Source organism: Rhinoderma darwinii, chromosome 6 (assembly GCF_050947455.1).
Source record: "Rhinoderma darwinii isolate aRhiDar2 chromosome 6, aRhiDar2.hap1, whole genome shotgun sequence".
Taxonomy (NCBI): Eukaryota; Metazoa; Chordata; class Amphibia; order Anura; family Rhinodermatidae; genus Rhinoderma; species Rhinoderma darwinii.
Window position 1 is genome coordinate 89,404,801 of NC_134692.1, and position 20,759 is coordinate 89,425,559.

The 20,759-nt window shown below is 45.7% G+C and overlaps 1 protein-coding gene across 1 annotated transcript in view; it reads left to right on the forward strand.

Annotated features, from left to right (window-relative positions):
* CARD11 (caspase recruitment domain family member 11) overlaps nucleotides 1-20,759 on the forward strand; it is a 687,245-nt gene that overhangs the window by 271,672 nt on the left and 394,814 nt on the right. Inside the window, exon 5 of the mRNA XM_075830023.1 lies at nucleotides 9,279-9,458. Within this exon, the coding sequence (XP_075686138.1) occupies nucleotides 9,279-9,458 (180 nt within the window). The remainder of the gene's footprint in view (nucleotides 1-9,278; nucleotides 9,459-20,759) is intronic.

Here is a 20,759-nt window from a genome sequence, read left to right on the forward strand (position 1 = left end):
CAAATAAAAACAAATGATCTTACAATTAAAGCAGGCAGTGGTATAGCAGTGGCATAGGCAGCTTTCTTGTGTCTATTACTGTGGAGAGGCTTCGTTCTGGCCACTCTGCCATAAAGCACAAATTGGTGGAGTGATGAAGTAATGGTTGACCTTCTGGAAGTTTCTCCCATCTGCACACAGAATATTTGAGCACAGCCAGAGTGACCATTGGTTTCTTAGTCACCACTCTTATCTCATAGAAATACATGCAGCCGTGTAACGGCCATTAAAAACAAACGTGCTTTGCATGGACGATTAACACGTTAGTCTGAATAAGCCCTAACTCATGTGAATGGGCTTTGTCAAAACCTGTCTGCAGGACATGCTGCTGATTTATAACCCCTTAACGCAATATCACATAACTGTACGTGATAAGGGTTAGGTATGTATGGGAAACATAGAGTGAGCTCACGGGCTGAGCTCGCCCCATACACAGCGGGTGACGGCTGTGTTACGCAGCCGACACCTCACTGCAACGGGCGGACTCAAAGATCACTTTGATTCTGCCCGTTTAACACCTTAAATGCTGCGGTCAATCGCGACCGCGGCATTTAAAGTGTTAGGCTGGGTTCACACTACCTATTTTTAGACGTAAACGAGGCGTATTATGCCTCGATTTACGCCTGAAAATAGGGCTATAATACGTCGGCAAACATCTGCCCATTCATTTGAATGGGTTTGCCGACGTACTGTGCAGACGACCTGTAATTTACGCGTCGTCGTTTGACAGCTGTCAAACGACGACGCGTAAATTGACTGCCTCGGCAAAGAAGTGCAGGGCACTTCTTTGCAATGTAATTTGAGCCGTTCTTCATTGAACTCAATGAAGAACAGCTCAAGATTTACGAGCGTCACAGACGCCTCGCATAATACGAGGAGGAGCATTTACGTGTGAAACGAGGCAGCTGTTTTCTCTTGAAAACAGTCTGTCTTTTCACACGTAAATGCCTGCTATCGTGTGCACATACCCTTAGAATAAGAGGGGCGCCCCCTGAAACAAGCCATTCCCCCCCCCCCCGCGGCACGATGGACTGTTAACAATGGTTGTTATAGCAGCCTGCGGGCCTAATGTCAGACCCCAGGTCTGCCATCTTTGTACTCCTTTGAAGCCCTGCCTCCGGCCTCAGGGCTTCAAAGGAGACTGTCAGAATCACGATATGCTGCAATAAATTAGTATTGCAGTATATCATGCAGTGAATGATCATTGCAGTGGATCGCTGCTTCAAGTCCCCTAGGGGGATTAATAAAAAAAAGTAAAAAAAACTGTTAAATAAAGTTGTTTTTTATGTTCCAAAAAAAAATAAAGTATTAAAAGTTTAAAAAAAAAAAACCTTTTCAAATGTTTTCCCTAAATCAATGTTAAAAAAAATAAAAGTTAACATAACTGGTATTGCTGTATCCTTGAATGTCTGAACTGTCACAATATAGCATTGTTTAACCCGCTGAGTCAATGCCGTAAAACACGCATATTGCTGGTTTTTGGTCACCTTAGTGCTCCAAAAAAGTGATCGAAAAGTCGCATATACCCCAAAATGGTATCGGTGAAAACTATAGCTTGCCCTGCAAAATGTAAGCCCTCACAACGCAAAATTGATGGAAAAATTAAAAAGTTCTGGCTCTCAGAATATGGCGAAACAAAAGATTTTTTTAAATTTAGCAAATAGTTCTATTTTTTTAAAGTGGTAAAACATAAAACAAAACATATAAATTTGGTATCGCCGTAATCGTATCAACCTGTAGAATAAGGTGAATATGTAGTTTTTACAGCCTGATGGATGCCGTAAAAACAAAACCCCACAAAAAATCGCTGTTTTTTGCCTGTTTCACCCCACAAATTTTTTAAGCTTTCCAGTACATTATGCAATACAATAAATGGTGCCAAGAAAAACTACAACTTGTCCCGCAAAAAACAAGCAGGTCTGGAAGGTGGGGAGGAAAAAACCAAGGTGAAAATCCGAAAAATGGAGGAAAGGGGTTAAATCAGCTGCATGCCTATTATGTTGCAGAATTGTAAATTTTTGAGCAGAAAATGCGACATGTAGATGAGAATTCTTGATCTCATTTACTTTGCTGGTACTGTATTACGCTGCGGATTTGCTGCACGAAAATACCCGCAACAACTCGTGTGCATTTGGCCTAACAGAGTTTTTTTTAACTCGCCCTAAGGCCCCGTTCACACATATTGGATTTGATACAGATTTCGTTAACATGCCGATGACTCTGCATCCCATGCATATTAGGTTTCCGCAACCCAGTTCACATGCTGTGAAAAATTTCCACATGTATTTTTGTGCGCACCATGATAAGAAATCCAGAGGCGTAGCTAGGTTCTCCAGCACCCGGGGCAAAGATTCAGTTTGGCGCCCCCCCCCCACCCAACCTCTTTCCCGACATCTCCTTCCCCCTTGCCGTGTTTGTTTTCTCTACCAATCGACGTGTCATTTATTTTTATGTAACGCGAGCATAAAAACATTTGTACATTTTACAAGCAATATGGTTCTATACACAACACCAGAACCAAGCTCAGTACATATATACAGCCCCAGAAGCAAGCTCACTACATATATACAACACCAGCACAAATATAGCTCAATTTAGTGCAATCCCTGCTGTATAGGTGTGTACGGCGTAAAACTACAGCTCCCAGCATGGCCCAAACAATGATAAGGATATGCTGGGAGATGCCATTTCACAAAAAATAAATCCTATCATAATCATACCACCCATCATCTCGCTGCAGATCATACAGTTACTACAGTGCTGATTAGAGGCAGAATAAACATTTACATTAAGTGACTCACCGGTGACGTCTCAGATTCTAGTTCTTTTTCTCCATCCGGTCCAGACCTCTATGGTGGCTTCTCCCGGTCACAGGCCATTTCTGCAGTTTGCCGCTCAGATATCTTCAGCTTCTCACTTTTACAACATTACTGCACCTATAAATAAATATAAAGTTATCATTATACCACACAGTACGCCCCTAAATATAATAGCGCCATACACTGCACCTCTAATTATAATAGCACCATACACCCTGTCACACACACACACACACACACACACACTGTGCCCCCTGTAGAAAGTGCCTGCCATAGAGCCCCTGTAGATAGTGCCCCCATATAGACCACCCCTGTACATAGTGTCCCACAAATAACTCCCCCTATAGTGCTCTACAGATAGCCCACCCCTGTATATAGCCCCCTGTAGATATAGCCCACCCCTGTATATAGTGCTCCACATATAGTCCACCCCTGTATATGGTGTTTCAGATAGCCCACCCCTGTATATAGCCCCCCTTGTACATATAGTCCACCCCTGTATATAGTGCTCCACTAGATAGTCCACCCCTGTATATAGTGCTCCACAGATAGCCCACCCCTGTATATACTATATATAAGGGTGGGCTATCTGTGGAGCACTATATACAGGGGTGGACTATATGTACAAGGGGGCTATATACAGGGGTGGGCTTTCTGTGGAGCACTATAGGGGAGCTATTTGTGGGATACTATATACAGGGGTGGGCTATATCTATATGGGGACTATATACAGGGGTGGGCTATATCTACAGGAGGACTATATCTACAGGGGGACTATATACAGGGGTGGGCTATCTACAGGGGGCCATATCTACAGGGGTGGGCTATACACAGGGCTAGGCTATACACAGGGCTGGGCTATACACAGGGCGACTATATCTACAGGGGTGGGCTATATCTACAGGGGTGGGCTATATCTACAGGGCTGGGCTATATCTACAGGGCTGGGCTATATCTACAGGGGTGGGTTATATCTACAGGGGTGGGCTATATCTACAGGGGTGGGCTATTTATACAGGGCTGGGCTATATATACAGGGCTGGTCTATATCCAGGGCTGGGCTATATACAGGGGTGGGCTATATCTACAGGGGGCTATATCTACAGGGGGGTTATATACTGGGGTGGGCTATCTATGGAGCACCATATACAGGGTTGGGATTTATCTACAGGGGGCTATATACTATATAGCCCCCCCTGTAGCTATAGCCCACCCCTGTATATGGTGCCCCATAGATAGCCCACCCCAGTATATAGCCCCCCTGTAGATATAGTCCCCCTGTATATAGCCCACCCCCTGTAGATATAGCCCTCCTGTAGATATAGTCCCCCTGTATATAGCCCACCCCCTGTAGATATAGCCCCCCTGTAGATATAGCCCACCCCAGTATATAGCCCCCCTGTAGATATAGTCCCCCTGTATATAGCCCACCCCCTGTAGATATAGCCCCCCTGTAGATATAGTCCCCCTGTATATAGCCCACCCCCTGTAGATATAGCCCCCCTCTAGATATAGTCCCCCTGTATATAGCCCACCCCCTGTAGATATAGTCCCCCTGTAGATAGACACCCCCCGTAGAATAAGCCCCCCCCCCCGTAGATACAGCCACACACTTCTATTACAATTTAAAAAAAAATAAAAATTCAAACTCACCTTATTCCCGCTCCCACGCCGTCCGGCAGCCATGGAGACCTGCTCTTTTCTGCGCAGGTCTCCTGGGGGTTGAACACAGCGTCTATGAAAGGCGCTGATTGGCTGGGCAGGATGACTTTCCCTTTGGCAGTCAGCCCCCCTGTAGATATAATCCCCCTGTATATAGCCCACCCCCTGTAGATATAGTCCCCCTGTAGATAGACACCCCCCGTAGATTAAGCCCCCCCCCCCCCCCGAAGATACAGCCACACACTTCTATTGCAATTTGAAAAAGTAAATAAATAAATATTCAAACTCACCTTATTCCCGCTCCCACGCCGTCCGGCAGCCATGGAGACCTGCTCTCTTCTGCGCAGGTCTCCAGGGGGTTGAATACAGCGTCTATGAAAGGCGCTGATTGGCTGGGCAGGATGACTTTCCCTGTCAGTCAGTCAGCGCCTTTCATCGACGGAAGCTTCACTGGTACAAAAGGTACCAGTTGCTTCATTCGTGGAAAGGTGCTGAATGGCCGGGCACGGAACGTGCCCGGTCATTCATTGCTTATAATTGTACCTGTGTCCTTGCGACACAGGTACAATTATAGTGCAGGAGGAGGTGGCGCTGGCGCCCCCCTCTGAGCTGCGCCCGGGGCACATGCCCCGCCTGCCCCCCCCTAGCTACGCCCCTGAAGAAATCCACTACAGCAATAAGTAGCATGCTAATTATTTTGCATGGAAAAGCTGAGGTTAAGCCTGAATGACAATGGGACTTAGGCCTTGTTCACACAGTTTTTTGCAGGCAGAAAAATCTGCCTAGAAATTCCTTCAGGCTTTCTCTGCCTCCCATTGTTGTCAATGTTAGGTCAGAAACGGAAATCCCCGAAGAAAGAGCATGTCGCTTCTTTTTCTCGTGAGCGTTTTTTTCCGATTGCGGGAAAAAACGCCTTCGCCTCCAGTTGAAATCAATAGGAGGCGATTTCAGATGTTTTTAATGCGGCAAAAACAGGGTCTTATTCTTGTGAGGATCTGCTATATGCTTGTGGCACATCTGCGTCAGAAATCAAAGGGAAAGCCTCCGATTTTTGCTGTGGAAAAACACATTGAACTTTAATGGCAACGTAAGAACGGAGCATTAGTTCTCCTTATATCCTCACAAGCGCTACCCCTTCCCCTAAGGCCCCCTTCACATTGTGTTGCTGCCCTAAGTTTATCGTGTACGTCATGAAATCTCCTACCGTACAAAATAAACAACATAGACGATAATTCACAGGGCTCCATTATGTCCTTTTAGCCTACGATAGGCTGGTAGCCGTCAGTATACCTTATTTTTGAAGGATGGAATAGCGTAGTAGACTTTGCTCTTCCGGAGTCTCCAGGCAGAGCATCACAAGTGCTCTACCGGTGGACTTTGTCCCTGGGAAAGCTCCTGACATCACTCTCCATATATGTAAAGTGACGTCAGGGGATTCTCCAGGGCCGGAATCCCTGGCCAGAGCGTTACCGACCGGCCGTGTACTCAGGCTTTGCAAAGCTTCGGACGTCACTTTACGTATATGTACATCAGGAACAATGCCATAGTTCCTGAGCAGGGCGCTAGTAGAAGGCTCCAGCCTTGTTCATGGTCAGTGACTTCAGGAGTTTGCCCTGGGCCATTCCCCCGGCAACCTATCCCACTGTATGCCATACAGTCGGATATGTTTTGACTAAATAGTTGAAAATCCAGAGCATTAATCAGTCACTGCCTGCTCCATGGTTTCGTTCACTGTAATTGACATCAGCACCAAAATCAGTTAATGCGTATAACGTACAAATGTCAGTGCCACATTTTCCGTTGCCCACCCCTGGTAAGGGAAAGGAGGGGACCCAGACATCTTGGCTATATGGGGCCCAGAAATTCTTGATGTACTGTACTGTTCCTGAGTACTGATAATAGATTGTACGATGTGTATGTGGCTCTGATAAACTAGAGATGAGTATAGAGTGAAAAATACTTCTTGGTGGAGTATACGATGTATAAGCAGCTCTGCAGTTTAGAGCTGCTTATACAGAGCTGCTTTAGGTAAACTATTTCTAAATGCCCAACTGGGCGCTTTTTTTCTATTCACCAAGTGGGTGTTGCATAGAAAAGTGTATGACGCTGACCAATCAGCTTCATAAACTTCTCTTCATTCCAGCCAAGCTTGATTCACAGCACAGTGTGTTCTCGCGAGATCACACTGTGATGTCACTTCATCCCGCAGGCCCTTCACCGGAGCGACGTAAGACTGAAGTGACATCGCCTCCAGCTGTACCAGGATGTTTATCCGGATCTGCAGCGGCTGGAGCCGATGTCTGTTCAGTCTTCTGACGCTCTGGTGAAAGACCTGCGGGAAAGGGTGACGTCACAGCGTGATCTCGCGAGATCGCGCTGTGCTGTGAATCAAGCTGGGCTGGAATGAAGAGAAATGTATGACGAATATGGGAGAAACTTCCAGAACGTCAATCATCACTGCAGCACTCCATCAATCTGCGCTTTATGGCAGAGTGGCCAGAAAGAAGCCTCTCCTCAGTAAAATACATGAAATCTCGCCTGGAGTTTGCAAAAATTTATGTCAGAGTGACCAGAAAGAAGCCTCTCCTCAGCAAAAGACACATGAAATCCCACCTTGAGCTTGCAAAAAAAGCACCTAAAGGACTCTCAGACTGTGAGAAACAAGATTCTGTGGTCTGATGAAACCAAGATTTTACTTTTTGGCCTTAATTCGTAGGATCATGTCTGGAGGACACCAGGCACTGCTCATCACCTGCCAAATACCATCTCTACAGTGAAGCATAGTAGCGGCAGCATCATGCTGTGGGGGTGTTTCTTAGCGGCTGGGACAGGGAGACTGGTCATGGTTGAGGGAAAGATGAATGGAGAAAAATACAGAGTTATTCTTAATGAAAAGCTGATCCAGTGTGCTCTGGACCACAGACTGGGCCCAAGGTTCACCTTCCAACAAGACAATGACCCTAAGCACACAGCCAAGACAACACATGAGTGATTTAGGGATACATTTTTGAATGTCCTTGAGAGGCATAGCCAGAGCCCTGACTTGAACCCAATTGAACATCTCTGGAGAGTCCTGAAAATGGCTGTCCACCGATGGTCCCCATCCAACCTGACAGAGCTTGAGAGGATCTGCAGAGAAGAATGGCAGAAAGTTCCCAAATCCAGGTGTGCAAACCAAGTGGCAGCATACCCAAGAAGACTGGAGGTTGTTATCGCTCCAAAGGTGCTTCCACTTAGTACTGAGTAAAGGGTCTGAATACTTCTGTCAATGCAATATTTTCGTTTTTCCTTTTCAATAGATTAGCAAAGATTACTAACATTCTGTTTTCACTTTGTCATTATGGGGTGTGTGTGTGTGTGTGTGTGTGTGTGTGTGTGTGTGTGTGTGTGTGTGTGTGTGTGTGTGTGTGTGTGTGTGATAGATAAAGATAGTAGAGCAGAATGTTTCCTTCTCTGTGTGCAGTGTATATGAGACATGATAGTAGTTAGGCTCGGCCCACTAGCTCAGAGAAAACTGAGAGTTATAGATAGAGCCTGCAGAGGGGAAAACGGGAAAACTAAAAAAAAAAAAAAAATGCAGAATACAAGTCATATAATGGCCAAAAATAGTGTTATTCCTCAAGTACACAGTCATGACAGCTTATTCTGAAAAGTCACCTGAAAAGTTAGGTATGCTATAAGCTATACTGGCTATTGTATAGATTGCAGACACTCCATGTTTTTCCTTTCTTTCCATATAATTTTAGCTTTCCATTTATTCTTTACCTTGGCAGTTAGGCCTCATGCACACGACCGTATTTTTTCCCACCCGTAAATACTGGCGTAAATACGGGTCCGGTGTCACACGTATTCGACCCGTTTTGCACCAGTATTTACGAACCCGTGCCCGTAAATATGGGTCCGGTGTCACCCGTATTCCACCCGTATTTACGGGCACGTTTTTGGCTGCAAAATAGCACTGCACTAATCGGCAGCCCCTTCTCTCTATCAGTGCAGGATAGAGAGAAGGGACTGCCCTTTCTGTAATAAAAGTTAAAGAAATTCATACTTACCCGGCCGTTGTCTTGGTGACGCGTCCCTCTCTTCACATCCAGCCCGACATCCCTGGATGACGCGGCAGTCCATGTGACCGCTGCAGCCTGTGATTGACCTGTTATTGGCTGCAGCGGTCACATGGCCTGAAACGTCATCCAGGACGTCGGGCCGGATGTCGAGAGGGACGCGTCACCAAGGCAACGGGCGGGAGACCGGACTGGTGGAAGCAGGAAGTTCTCGGTAAGTATGAACGACTTTTATTGTTATTTTTTACAGGTTTATACTGATCGGTAGTTACTGTCCAGGGTGCTGAAAGAGTTACTGCCGATCAGTTAACTCTTTCAGCTCCCTGAACAGTGACTATTTACTGACGTCGCTTAGCAACGCTGCCGTAATGACGGGTGCACACATGTAGCCACCCGTCATTACGAGAGCTCCATAGACTTCTATGGACTGTCCGTGCCGTTATTACGGCCTGAAATAGGACATGTTCTATCTTTTTCAACGGCACGGGCACCTTCCCGTGAGAAAACGGGAAGGCACCCGTCGCCAATAGAAGTCTATGAGCCCGTTATTACGGGTCGTAATTACGACCCGTAATAACGGGAGTTTTTACGGTCGTGTGCATGAGGCCTTAAACTGTATATGGCATGTGTTGTTTTTTTTAGTGGTTATTACTACAAATATCTTATAATCTTATACCCTGTTTTCAATTCAATGCAGATTGACCGTCTAAAGCATCATTTGAATAAAGTAGAAGAAGAGTGCAAATTGGAAAGAAACCAATCTCTTAAATTAAAAAATGATATTGAGAATCGTCCTAAGAGAGAACAAATGATGGAACTTGAGCGTGAAAATGAAATGCTAAAAACAAAAATACAGGAGTTCCAGTCTCTACTTCAGGTAATAGGATATGAGTTTAAGAAAATGAATGCACAGACTTTTTTAGGTCCAAGGGCCACATCGTCACATTCTGCCGCTTCAAAAGGATGCAATAAAACTTGAAAGTATCTTCATGTGGGACATTTATGGCATTTAGTATATGCCAAAAATAGGAAGAAAGGAAAACCAGTGATCCAGCGCGGTGAAGTTAAAATGAAAACTCTGTTTCAATTTTATTCCAAAATCTTTAAAAGAAATATATGGATAGCTTCCAGATACAAGGATGTAAACACTGTCTGTTGCCTACGCGTTTCAGACGTGTACCACGTCCTTCCTCACGTCCTGGTACACGTCTGAAACACGTAGGCAACAGTCAGTGTTTACATCCTTGTATCTGGAAGCTACCCATATATTTCTTTTAAAGATTTTGGAATAAAATTGAAACAGAGTTTTCATTTTAACTTTACCGCGCTGGATCACTGGTTTTCCTTTTTTCCTGCTTTATTGCCGTGTGCCATCGCAGCAATCCTGGCGCAGCCCGTGGTTGAAATCTACTAATGGTGAGCTGGAGGATTCCTCCCAATATTTCTATATGCCAAAAATGTCTGATAGGTAGGGGTTTTACTTTTGGGACTCCTGCCTATGAAGAAAACCCATCTCATTACCAGACATCTGTGAGTTCTCCGAAGTGGTTGTTGTTGGAGTTACAGAAACAGAAGCAGATGTCAAGTCAGTGAATGTATTTTGGAGAAAATTTCTACCTGGAAGGAGGTTTTCTTCATTTGCCTCTTCTGTACTGTTTGGTCCTGGATCGTAGCCATGAAGCTTCTTGAAATGGGACACATTTCTTGTGACCTGATGACCTTGGCGTAGAACAGTAATCATGGTACCTTTGACCTGTATCAGTTGAAAAGGTTCAGGATAGTATTGGGATGATAATTTGTTACACAGTCCCAGTCTTTTAACCCAATCTCATACACTTTATTCCAGCTGCTTGCAGCAATGCCTGCCTTTGTCTGCATATCTCTTCAACTTTTATTTTGAGATGGAAACATTGAAAACAAGTGGGGTAGTGACAGGAGTTGTCAGGACACTCGGGAGTCTGTTGTGCAAAGGCCTGTTGAAAAGCACAGCTGATGGTGGTGTACCATTAGAGGAGTGTGACGTGGCTCTGTATTGTCTAAGGTATTTGTACAACTCTTGATGCAAATCCTTGTGTTCCATGGTAGCAATCCTAAGAGTCTTGTTGATAGATTGCAAGAAGCTTTCCACTTCATCATTGGCCTGATGCCAGGAAGGTGTTATTTTCCTGTGTGTGTAACCAAGATAAGTTGCAAAAGATTGAAAGTCTGTGCTATTGAAAGGAGGCCCATTATCGGACTTTACTATTTCAGGTATGCCATACGCAGAAAATATCTTGTCCAATTTTGGTATAACGTCTCTTGCAGAGGTTATTGAAACGGGTTCAATAGCTGGAAACCTTGAAAAATCATCCATGATGACTAGTAAGTAGGAATGATCTGGCAAAGAACAGAAATGAACACTTGCATTAGTCCATGGACTTTCAGGCAAAAGTGTAATTTGTAATGGTGCACAACTATGGTCAACAGTAGTCGCTTAGTAGGGTATACACGCTTTAATGAGTGCTTCATCTTTATTGACAAGTCCTGGAAACCATACTTTCTCTCTAAGTAATTGCTTTGTTTTTACAACACCTTAATGAGCCTTGTGAGCCAGATCAAGCACCCTATTCTGACGTTTCTGAGGTATTACGAGGCGATTGTCTCTCAGTAGTACATTTGAGTCTGACACAGAGAGTGAATGTCTGGCATTAAAGAAAGCGAGCAATTGTGCCATTTGTTCAGGTGGTTGAAGGTGATCCTCCACATGGAAAGAACTCCACTCAAACAGTTTCAATAAAATAATTAATTGAGGTTGGGGTTCAGAATCCATCGTTTTATTTCCTCAATGGTCATTGCTCTTGGCACAGAGTGTGCAACAACAAATTGTACATGCTTCTCAGCTAAGATAGTTGCTGGTATGTCATCCTTGGCAGATTGTGGTGATGGATGTATTGGAAAATAATCTGCAGGATTTTCAGTTCCCATCTCATACCTCAAGTTAAAATTGTAGTTCTGAAGACGGAGTAACCAGCGTTTAATTTGCGTGGGATTTTTAGAGGAATATGTGTTGAAGATTGGAATGAGTTGTTTTTGGTCACTTACCACTATGAACTGACGACCAAACAGGTAAAGATGAAAATGAAGGCATCCCCACACAACAGCAAGAGCTTCTCTATCAGTTTGGTCTGTCTCTGTTAAGGCCTTGCTTGCATAGGAGATAGTAGAAATATTCCCAGTTTTGGACACGAGTTAAAATCGCACCAAGGTCATCACTGACGTTGAGGAATCCAGGTATTCCTGAAAAAACCTGTCTGGTTCTGAAATATTTCTGCAGCCGATGAAATGCCATAGTTCAGCCATTTGAATCTTCTCAGACCCACATGAGTATTAAAAGTTGTAATATACCTAGAGTCTGGATGTAACTTAACCTGATGATAACCAGATTTGAGATCGATTTTTGAAAATATTATTGGGCCAATTAGATCTATGAGAATTTCATCAATGGTAGGTGTAATGTGCCTATCTCTTTGAATAGACCGATTGGCATTTTGCATATCCATGCATAGTCTGATTTTACCGGGCTGCTTTGGTTTAGGTGCAACAACAATTAGTGAGACCCAGGGCCGCCATCAGGGGCGTATTAGGGGTAAATGCAATGTCCAAAAGAATGTCGTGAGCTGCGGGCCCCCCCTCTCGTCATGGGGGCCGTCAAACCGCCCGCGCGACCGATCGCACGCACCCCCAAACCCCCGCGCGTGCGCACTCGCGAGCGTCCGCGCGCGCACCCGCGAAAACACTGAAGCGCGCACCCGCTACAGCACGCGCGCAAAAGCGATCGACCGCGCACGCAATCGCGTACGAAGCGCGCGCAGCCGCGGACACACATGAACACAACTTATCTGGAGCCTGGCTGGAGGTGAAGGACTGGACGTCTGGACCGAAGACATCGCCTGAAGAGGACTGTAGTGGGAGCAGCTCTTCAGACACAGTGAGTAAAGTGTCTCAAAGTGCTGTTTAAAGGGAATGTGTTGCCAGAAAAACATGTTTTGTTTTTTTTAATTAAACATTTAGTGTGTGGGTGATTAAACATTGTTCAAATTTTTTTTATTTTTTTCACGAGTCAGGAAATATTATAAATTAATTCTAATTTATAATATTTCCCATTTCTGGTCACTAGATGGAGCTATCCCCAAAATTGCAGCATTGCAAAATTGGGTAAAAAGCCCTCGCTCTAGTGAGCTCTCAGCATCCCCCCCCTCCTTTATCCTGGCTAGTGCCGGGATAAACGAGGGGTTTGAACGGTGTAACCTCCTACACTGTGTGTCGCCATTTTTTGAGCTAACACACAGTGTAGTAGGTTTACATACAGTAGTAAACACACACAAACACGAACATACATTGAAATCTCTTACCTGCTCCTGCCGCCGCGGCTCCCTCCGGCCCGTCCGCTCCGTCTGCTGCCGCTGGTCCAAGTGCACAAGTCCGGAAGCCGCGACCGGAAGTAGTAATATTACTGTCCGGCCGCGACTTCCGGTCCACAGGAAAATGGCGCCGGACGGCGCCAATTTCAAATTGGACTGTGTGGGAGCGGCGCATGCGCAGTTCCCACGCAGACGCCGTACACACAAGTGAATGGGACGGGAGCCGTTCGCAGTCCCTATGGGACTGTGGCTGCCGTATTCCATGTCTGTATGTGTCGTTAATCGACACATACAGAAATGGAACAAAAAATGGCAGCCCCCATAGGGAAGAAAAAGTGTAAAAATAAGAAAAAGTAAAACACAAACACACAAATAAATATAAACGTTTTTAATAAAGCACTAACATCTTTAACATATAAAAAAATAATTTGTGATGACACTGTTCCTTTAAGTATGGCCCTGTTCACACAGAGTATTTTGCAGGCAGAAAAAATCTGCCTCAAAATTCCTTAAAGAATTTTGAGGCAGATTTTGACCTGCCCACACTATCTTGCCGCGTTTTTTGCTGCGTTTTTTGCCCGTGGCGATTGAGGACAGCAGACAAAAAACGCAGCGAAAAATGAATTTTCTGCCTCCCATTAATTTCGATGGGAGGTCAAAGGCGGAACAGCGGCAAGAAAGGACGTGCTGCTTTTTCTTTTTTTCGCGACTGGCTCCCATTGATTTCAGATTAAATCAATGGGAGGCGGTTTTGGAAGTTGTTTGGTGCTGATTCTGACGCAGTGTCCGAGTCAATATCAAGGCCCAAAAACTCTGTGAACTGGGCCTTATTGTTAGGCCTCATGCACACGACCGTAAAAACACCCGTTATTACGACCCGCAATAACGGGCCCATAGACTTCTGTTAGCCACGGGTACCTTCCCGTTTTCTCACGGGAAGGTGCCCGTGCCGTTAAAAAAATAGAACATGTTCTATTTTTTTATTTTACGGGCCGTGCTGCTATGCTTTATAATGGGAGCACGGCTCGGAAAAGCGGTCGGCTGCCCGTGGCCGGCCGTGCCCGGCGGTCGTGTGCATGAGGCCTAAGGGCTTATTCAGACGAACGTGTAATACATCCGTGCAACGTGCGTGATTTTCACGCGCCTCGCACGGACCTATGTTACTCTATGGGGCCGTTCAGACTGTCAGTGATTTTCACGCAGCGTGTGTCCGCTGCGTAAAACTCACGACATGTCCTATATTTGTGCATTGTTCGCGCATCACTCACCCATTGAAGTCAATGGGTGCGTGAAAATCACGCCCAGCACTTCCGCAGCAGTATAAACTATGAATGAAAACAGAAAAGCACCACGTGCTTTTCTGTTTACAAACATACAAACCGAGTGTCATAATGATGGCGGCTGCGCGAAAATCACGCAGCCACGCATCATACGCAGCTGACACACGGAGCTGTTATGGACCTTTTGCATGCGCAAAACGCCACGTCTTTTGCGCACACAAAAAGCACACGCTTGTGTAAATCCGGCCTTAGGGTAGGAACACACTAGGCATGAACACTGCGGATTTTATGCAACACATTTTATTGCGGAAAATCCGCAGCGTATTACAGTCGCAGCAGAGTGGATGAGATTTGAACAAAAAAAATGGACCTGCAGTGTGGCTTTTTAAGCCGCAGCATGTCAATTTATGCTGCGGAATCGCTGCTCCTCTGTTGCGGAAATGCTGCGGTTCTGCCGCAAAAATCACTAATGAGAGAAAAAAAGGTACTTTTTTAAATTGCTAAAGTTTAGACTCACCCCGGCCGTAGTCCTGGTGACGCGATCCTCTATTCTTAGCGCAGCCCGGCCTCCTGTCATGACGTTTCATCCCATGTGACTGCTGCAGCGGTCACATGGTCTACAGCGTCATCCCAGGAGGCGGGGCTACGTTCAGAAGAGAGAGATGCGTCACCTAAACTACGGCCGGGGCAAGTCGAAACTTTTTTTTCCCTGCAGGATTCCCGCAGCGGACAAGCCTCACGAAACCTGCGCCACTATTTGGTGCGGTTTTGTTGGCAGAATTCCCTGCTGCTACCGGGTCGAATAAGCTGTGTAGTTTTACTCAGCATATCCGCTTAGTGTGTTCCTTATGATGTCGCTCCTGGAGCTGCTGCCTGTCTCTAAATAGGCAATTGGTCCAGTAGAATTTGAAATTATTTTTTTTTGTGAACCAGCTTAAAAAAATACAAAACATTTGTGTTAGGGCCTGTTCACATCACCGTTCGCTTCCGTTCCGGGGTTGGTCTGAGGTTTCCGTCGGGTGAACCCCGCAACGGAAAGTGAAAGTGACAGCACAGCACACGCTGCGTGAAAATCACTGACAGTCTGCACGGCCCTATTAACTTACATAGGTCCGTGCGAGGCACGTGAAAATCACGCGCGTTGCACGGATGTATTACACGTTCGTCTGAATAAACCCTAACAATAACGCCCAGTTCAGAGTTTTTGGGCCTTGCTATTGACTCGGAAAATGCGTCAGAATCGGCACCAAACAACTTCCAAAACCGCCTCCCATTGATTTAATCTGAAATCAATGGGAGCCAGTCGCGGAGAAAAGAAAAAGCAGCACGTCCTTTCTTGCCGCTGTTCCGCCTCTGACCACCCATCGAAATCAATGGGAGGCAGAAAATGCATTTTTGTCTGCGTTTTTTGTCTGCTGTCCTCAATCGCCGCGGGCAAAAAACGCAGCAAAAAAATCTGGCAATATAGTGTGGGCAGGTCAAAATCTGCTTGAAAATTATGTGCGCGGTTCCAGGCAGTCACAGATGCGGGTGCGCACTCGCGCGGGAGTTTGCGGGTGCGCGTGGTCGGTCACGCGGGCGGGCCGTGTTTGACGGCCCCCATGACGAGAGGGGGGGCCCGCAGCTCGCAACATTCTTTTGGTGAAAAAAACGGGCCCCATTGCAGGGGCCTGTTTTTTTTCTACGAAAGTCAAGTCGAGGCAGTTGCCGGGCCCCCCTTTCAATTAGGTTTGGCCGGGCTCCTCACTTCAGTACCCCTAATACCCCCCCCCCCCTGATGGCGGCCCTGGGTAGCATGATATAGTGCTGGACGGAGTACCGTTAGCAGGCGGTGCCACGATAGGGGGGCCCAGAAAATTTAGCTGTATGGGGCCCTGAAATTCCTGATGGTGGCCCTGGTGAGACCCATGGAGTTGGCCCTCCAACTCATTTAACAACATCCAATGCCTCGAAGTCTTGAAGTTCTTGTTCTACAAGCTTGCGGACATGGAACTGGATGTGTCTGTGAAGTTTAACTGAATTTTGTATTGACTGATCAATGTGTAATTTTAATTGAAAGTCTTTCAGCTTACCAAGGCCCTTGAATAGGTGGGGATACTTATCTGCCACTTTTGGAAGGGACAAATTGTTTGTGTTGTTTACCAGTTTCACCAGACCCAGAGATACCGGACTCCTGCAGCTGAGCAGTGTGTCTGCAGAGCACTCCACAACATACGATGTGTCCATTATACTGTAGACTTCCTATCTTTTATTACTGACTGAAATTTAACACACAGGGAGGGGTAAGGTAGTAGCTCAACCATAATGAAAAATCTGTAGGTTGGTACTTTGCAAAGCAGGTTTGTTCTTAAAGGGGTTGTCTTTTTTTTCAGTTTTTCTATAAATGTATTTATAGAATAGGAAATCATACAGATTTCTAATATACATGTATTTAAAATTCTGCTCACATACCTTCCTTATATCAATGCAGTTGTCTGTCTAAAAATAAAAATGGTATAGGCCACAGACTTGTCCACAAAAAAGTACCCATAGGATAACTGAATGGACAGTCATGTGACCCACATCATGTGACCACTGGCATTCAGGTAACACCGTCCATGTATATAACAGGTAAATAGTAGATTACTGAGGAGCAGAAATGATAAAGTATTTCTACATACCGCAACATCTCATCATGTATATCATGTCTGTAAAGAGCAGCTCTTACATTCTTCTCCTTGTCTCCTCTGTGTGTTTTTTTTACATTTAACTTTATTAACAACATGACTGCATCCCCTAGAGACAGGCAGTTATTTTATAAATCATCTAGAGACAGTGAATACAGGTACAGTGAAGCAATTGTTTATCCTTATTCCACCATCTATTATATATTATATACCGAGAAGGGCGTGGTGTCCGAAGCTCAGATAAACCACGTGGTTTCCGAGGCACAGTTGATTGGACACCACGTCCACGCTCAATATATATAATAAAGAACGTTGGAAGCACTCACCTATGTTTCCCCCTATGGAGAGCTTAAAGAGACTCTGTCACCACATTATAAGTGCCGTATCTGATACATAAGGAGATCGGCGCTATAATGTAGGTGACAGAAATGCTTTTTATTTAAAAAAACGATCTATTTTCACAACGTTAGGAGCGATTTTGGTTTATGCTAATGAGTTTCTTAATGCCCAAGTGGGCGTATTTTTACTTTCGACCAAGTGGGCGTTGTACAGAGGAGTGTATGACGCTGACCAATCGGCATCATGCACTCCTCTCCATTCATTTAGACAGCAGAATCGCGTTCTTACTAGAACATGATCTACAGCCACATACACAGCGATTCTGCTTGATTAACGTTAATCCAGTGTCCTGATAATGAATACACATGACCATCCAGCCTGGACGTCATGTGTACTCAGAATCCTGACACTTCTGACTCTTTTCTGTGAGATTCCAGCAACGGATACGAAATCTCGTTTACCTCCGTAATCTCGCAAGATTTTGTATCCGTTGCTGGAATCTCACAGAAAAGATTCAGAAGTGTCAGGATTCTGAATACACATGACGTCCAGGCTGTCTAAATGACGCGATTCTGCTGTCTAAATGAATGGAGAGGAGTGCATGATGCCGATTGGTCAGCGTCATACACTCCTCTCTACAACGCCCACTTGATCGAAAGTAAAAATACGCCCACTTGGGCATTAAGAAACTCATTAGCATAAACCAAAATCGCTCCTAACGTTGTGAAAATAGATAGTTTTTTTAAATAAAAAGCATTTCTGTCACCTACATTATAGCGCCGATCTCCTTATGTAAGAGATAGGACACTTATAATGTGGTGACAGAGTCTCTTTAATTGTGGTGGTGTCAAACCTCAGGGCAGGGCTGTAGCAAGTCCACTTCGGCTTTGTGGCCATGACTAACGGCTGTATTCTGTCATCCAATGAGCAAGCAGCAAAACCGGGACTAAGACCCGCTGCCAATCAGAGCGAACCTTGGCCATGACTGACGGCTGTATTCTGCCTTCAAATCAACAAGCAGCAAAACCGGGACTAAGACCCGCGGCCAATCAGAGCGAACCTCATTCGTCGGGGGAACGGGGATAGGTAAGTAATTATGTTATTATTTTCTATAAGGCACATATGGGGGGCATTACACTGGGTATGGGAGGGGGCTGTCTCATATGTTGGCAGCTATAGGGTTGCATTATACTGTGGGGGCAGCTATGGGGGCATTATACTGTGGGGGCAGGTAAGGGGACATTATACTGTGTGGGTGCTGCTATGGGGGAATTATTGTGTGGGGGCAGCTATGGGGAGCATTATACTGTGTGGGGGCAGCTATGTGGGCATTATACTGTGTGCGGGAAGCTATCTGCGAATTATACTGTATGGGGTACATTATACTGTATGGGGGTAGCTATGGGTGGCATTATAATGTGGGAGCAGCTATGGGGAGCATTATACTGTGTGGGGCAGCTATGGGGGCATTATACTGTGTGGTGGCAGCTATGGGGGCATTATACTGTAGGGGCAGTTATGGGGACATTAAACTGTGTGGGGGCAGCTATGGGGAGCATTATATTGTGTGGGGGCAGTTATGGGGGGCATTATACTGTGTGGGGACAGCTATGGGGGCATTAAACTGTGTGGGGACAGCCATGGGGGCATTATACTGTGGGGGCAGCTATGGGGGTATTATACTGTGGGGGCACCTATGAGGGGCATTCTACTGTGTGGGGGCAGCTATAGGGGCATTATAATGTATGAGGGCAGCTATGTGGGGCAATATACTGTGTGGGGGAAGCTATGGGGGGCATTATACTGTGTGGGGGCAGCTATGGGAGGAATTGTACTGTGTGGGGGCAGCTATGGGGGGCATTATGCTGTGTGGGGACAGCTATGGGGGGATTATACTGTGGGGGCAGCTATAGGGGCATTATACTGTGGGGACAGCTATGGGGGCATTCATTCATTTTGCTAGCAAACCAGTGTAACGGGTTTTCTATACTAGTCTAATATTAACCGAGAAGGATGTGGTGTCCGAAGCTCATATAGAGCTCCGCCCACATAGAGCTCCACCCACAGCCCAACCTAACTCCGCCCACAGACAGAAAACTGAGGAAGGAGATGTGAGTGATTAGTGGCGTACCTATAATTCCCCCATCTCCCTCCCATACACAGTATAATACCCCCATATGTACGGACCTAATAGAAAAATAATAACATACATACTTACCTATCCCCGTTCCCTCCCAGGTAGAGGATCCTTCTCCTCCTTCGGTCTGTGCGATGTGAGTGACTGGGTGCAGACAGGCGCGATGATGTCACTACATCACGCCTGCCTTCATCGAGCCGCTCACTGCACACTGAGCACAGTGCAGAGGAGGCAAAGGATCCTCCACCCGTCGTGGGAACGCTGATAGGTAAGTATGTATGTTATTATATTTCTATTTGGTCCGTACATATGGAGGCATTATACTGTGTATGGGAGGGAGGGGGCATTATACTGTGTATGGGAGGGAGGGGGCATTATACTGTGTATGGGAGGGAGGGGGCATTATTCTGTGGGGGCTGCTATGGGGGGCATTATACGGTGTGGAGGAAGCTATGGGGGCATTATACTGTGTGGGGGAAGCTATGGAAGGCATTATACTATGGGGCAGCTATGGGGGGCATTATACTGTGGGGGCAGCTATGGGGGGCATTATACTGTGTGGGGCAGCTATGAGGGGCATTATACTGTGGGAAGATTATTATTAATTGCTTGACTAACATTGACGGAGGCCACTGTATCAACAAGCACTTCCACAGATCTGCCATTTATGAAGAGACCTCTCTTAAGTAACTGAGAATAAATATGTGCTGTGTGACTCCTCATGAGGTAGCACTGGCTGCATTGCATGTAGTTTCTGAGGCGGGGGCTGTTTAGTAGATTGGGAAGATTAGGAATTAGATGCTGATCTGCAAACTTTAGCAAAGTGATTACGTTTTCAACAGTTATGGCAGGTTACTCTATTTGCTGGGTAGTTTTGCTGGTGAGGGTAAGAACCTCCACAGTTATAGCAGGTGCCTGTGAGGCACATGTGGTTTCTGTGTGACCTTTGCTACAGAAGATGGCTGTTCTGGCATACAGTCTCTGTTCTCTATCAGCTAAGCCTGATTCTCTGCTGCATCATTAATGCATTCAGTCTCCAGTAATTTTACTAAAGTCATGGTGGGATCTTTCGCTAAACCTGGATCCGTATGTCCCGCGGACCTGACAGGTTCAGTGTCAGCTTGTCCTGCGTGTCTCTGAGTTATGAACTTAGATTTGATGAATAACAGGTGGATCCTGCATGTCAGAGACACGCAGGACCCTTTTTCACTGAACCACTAAGTCCCGTGGATGAGACGGGTACAGAATTCAGCATCGGGGTGCTATTCATGTGTCCCGTCGGACCTTTTTGTCAGGAATCCAAACGGAAATCATAGCTTTCCATTTGCATTACCATTGATTTTAATGGCAACAAAT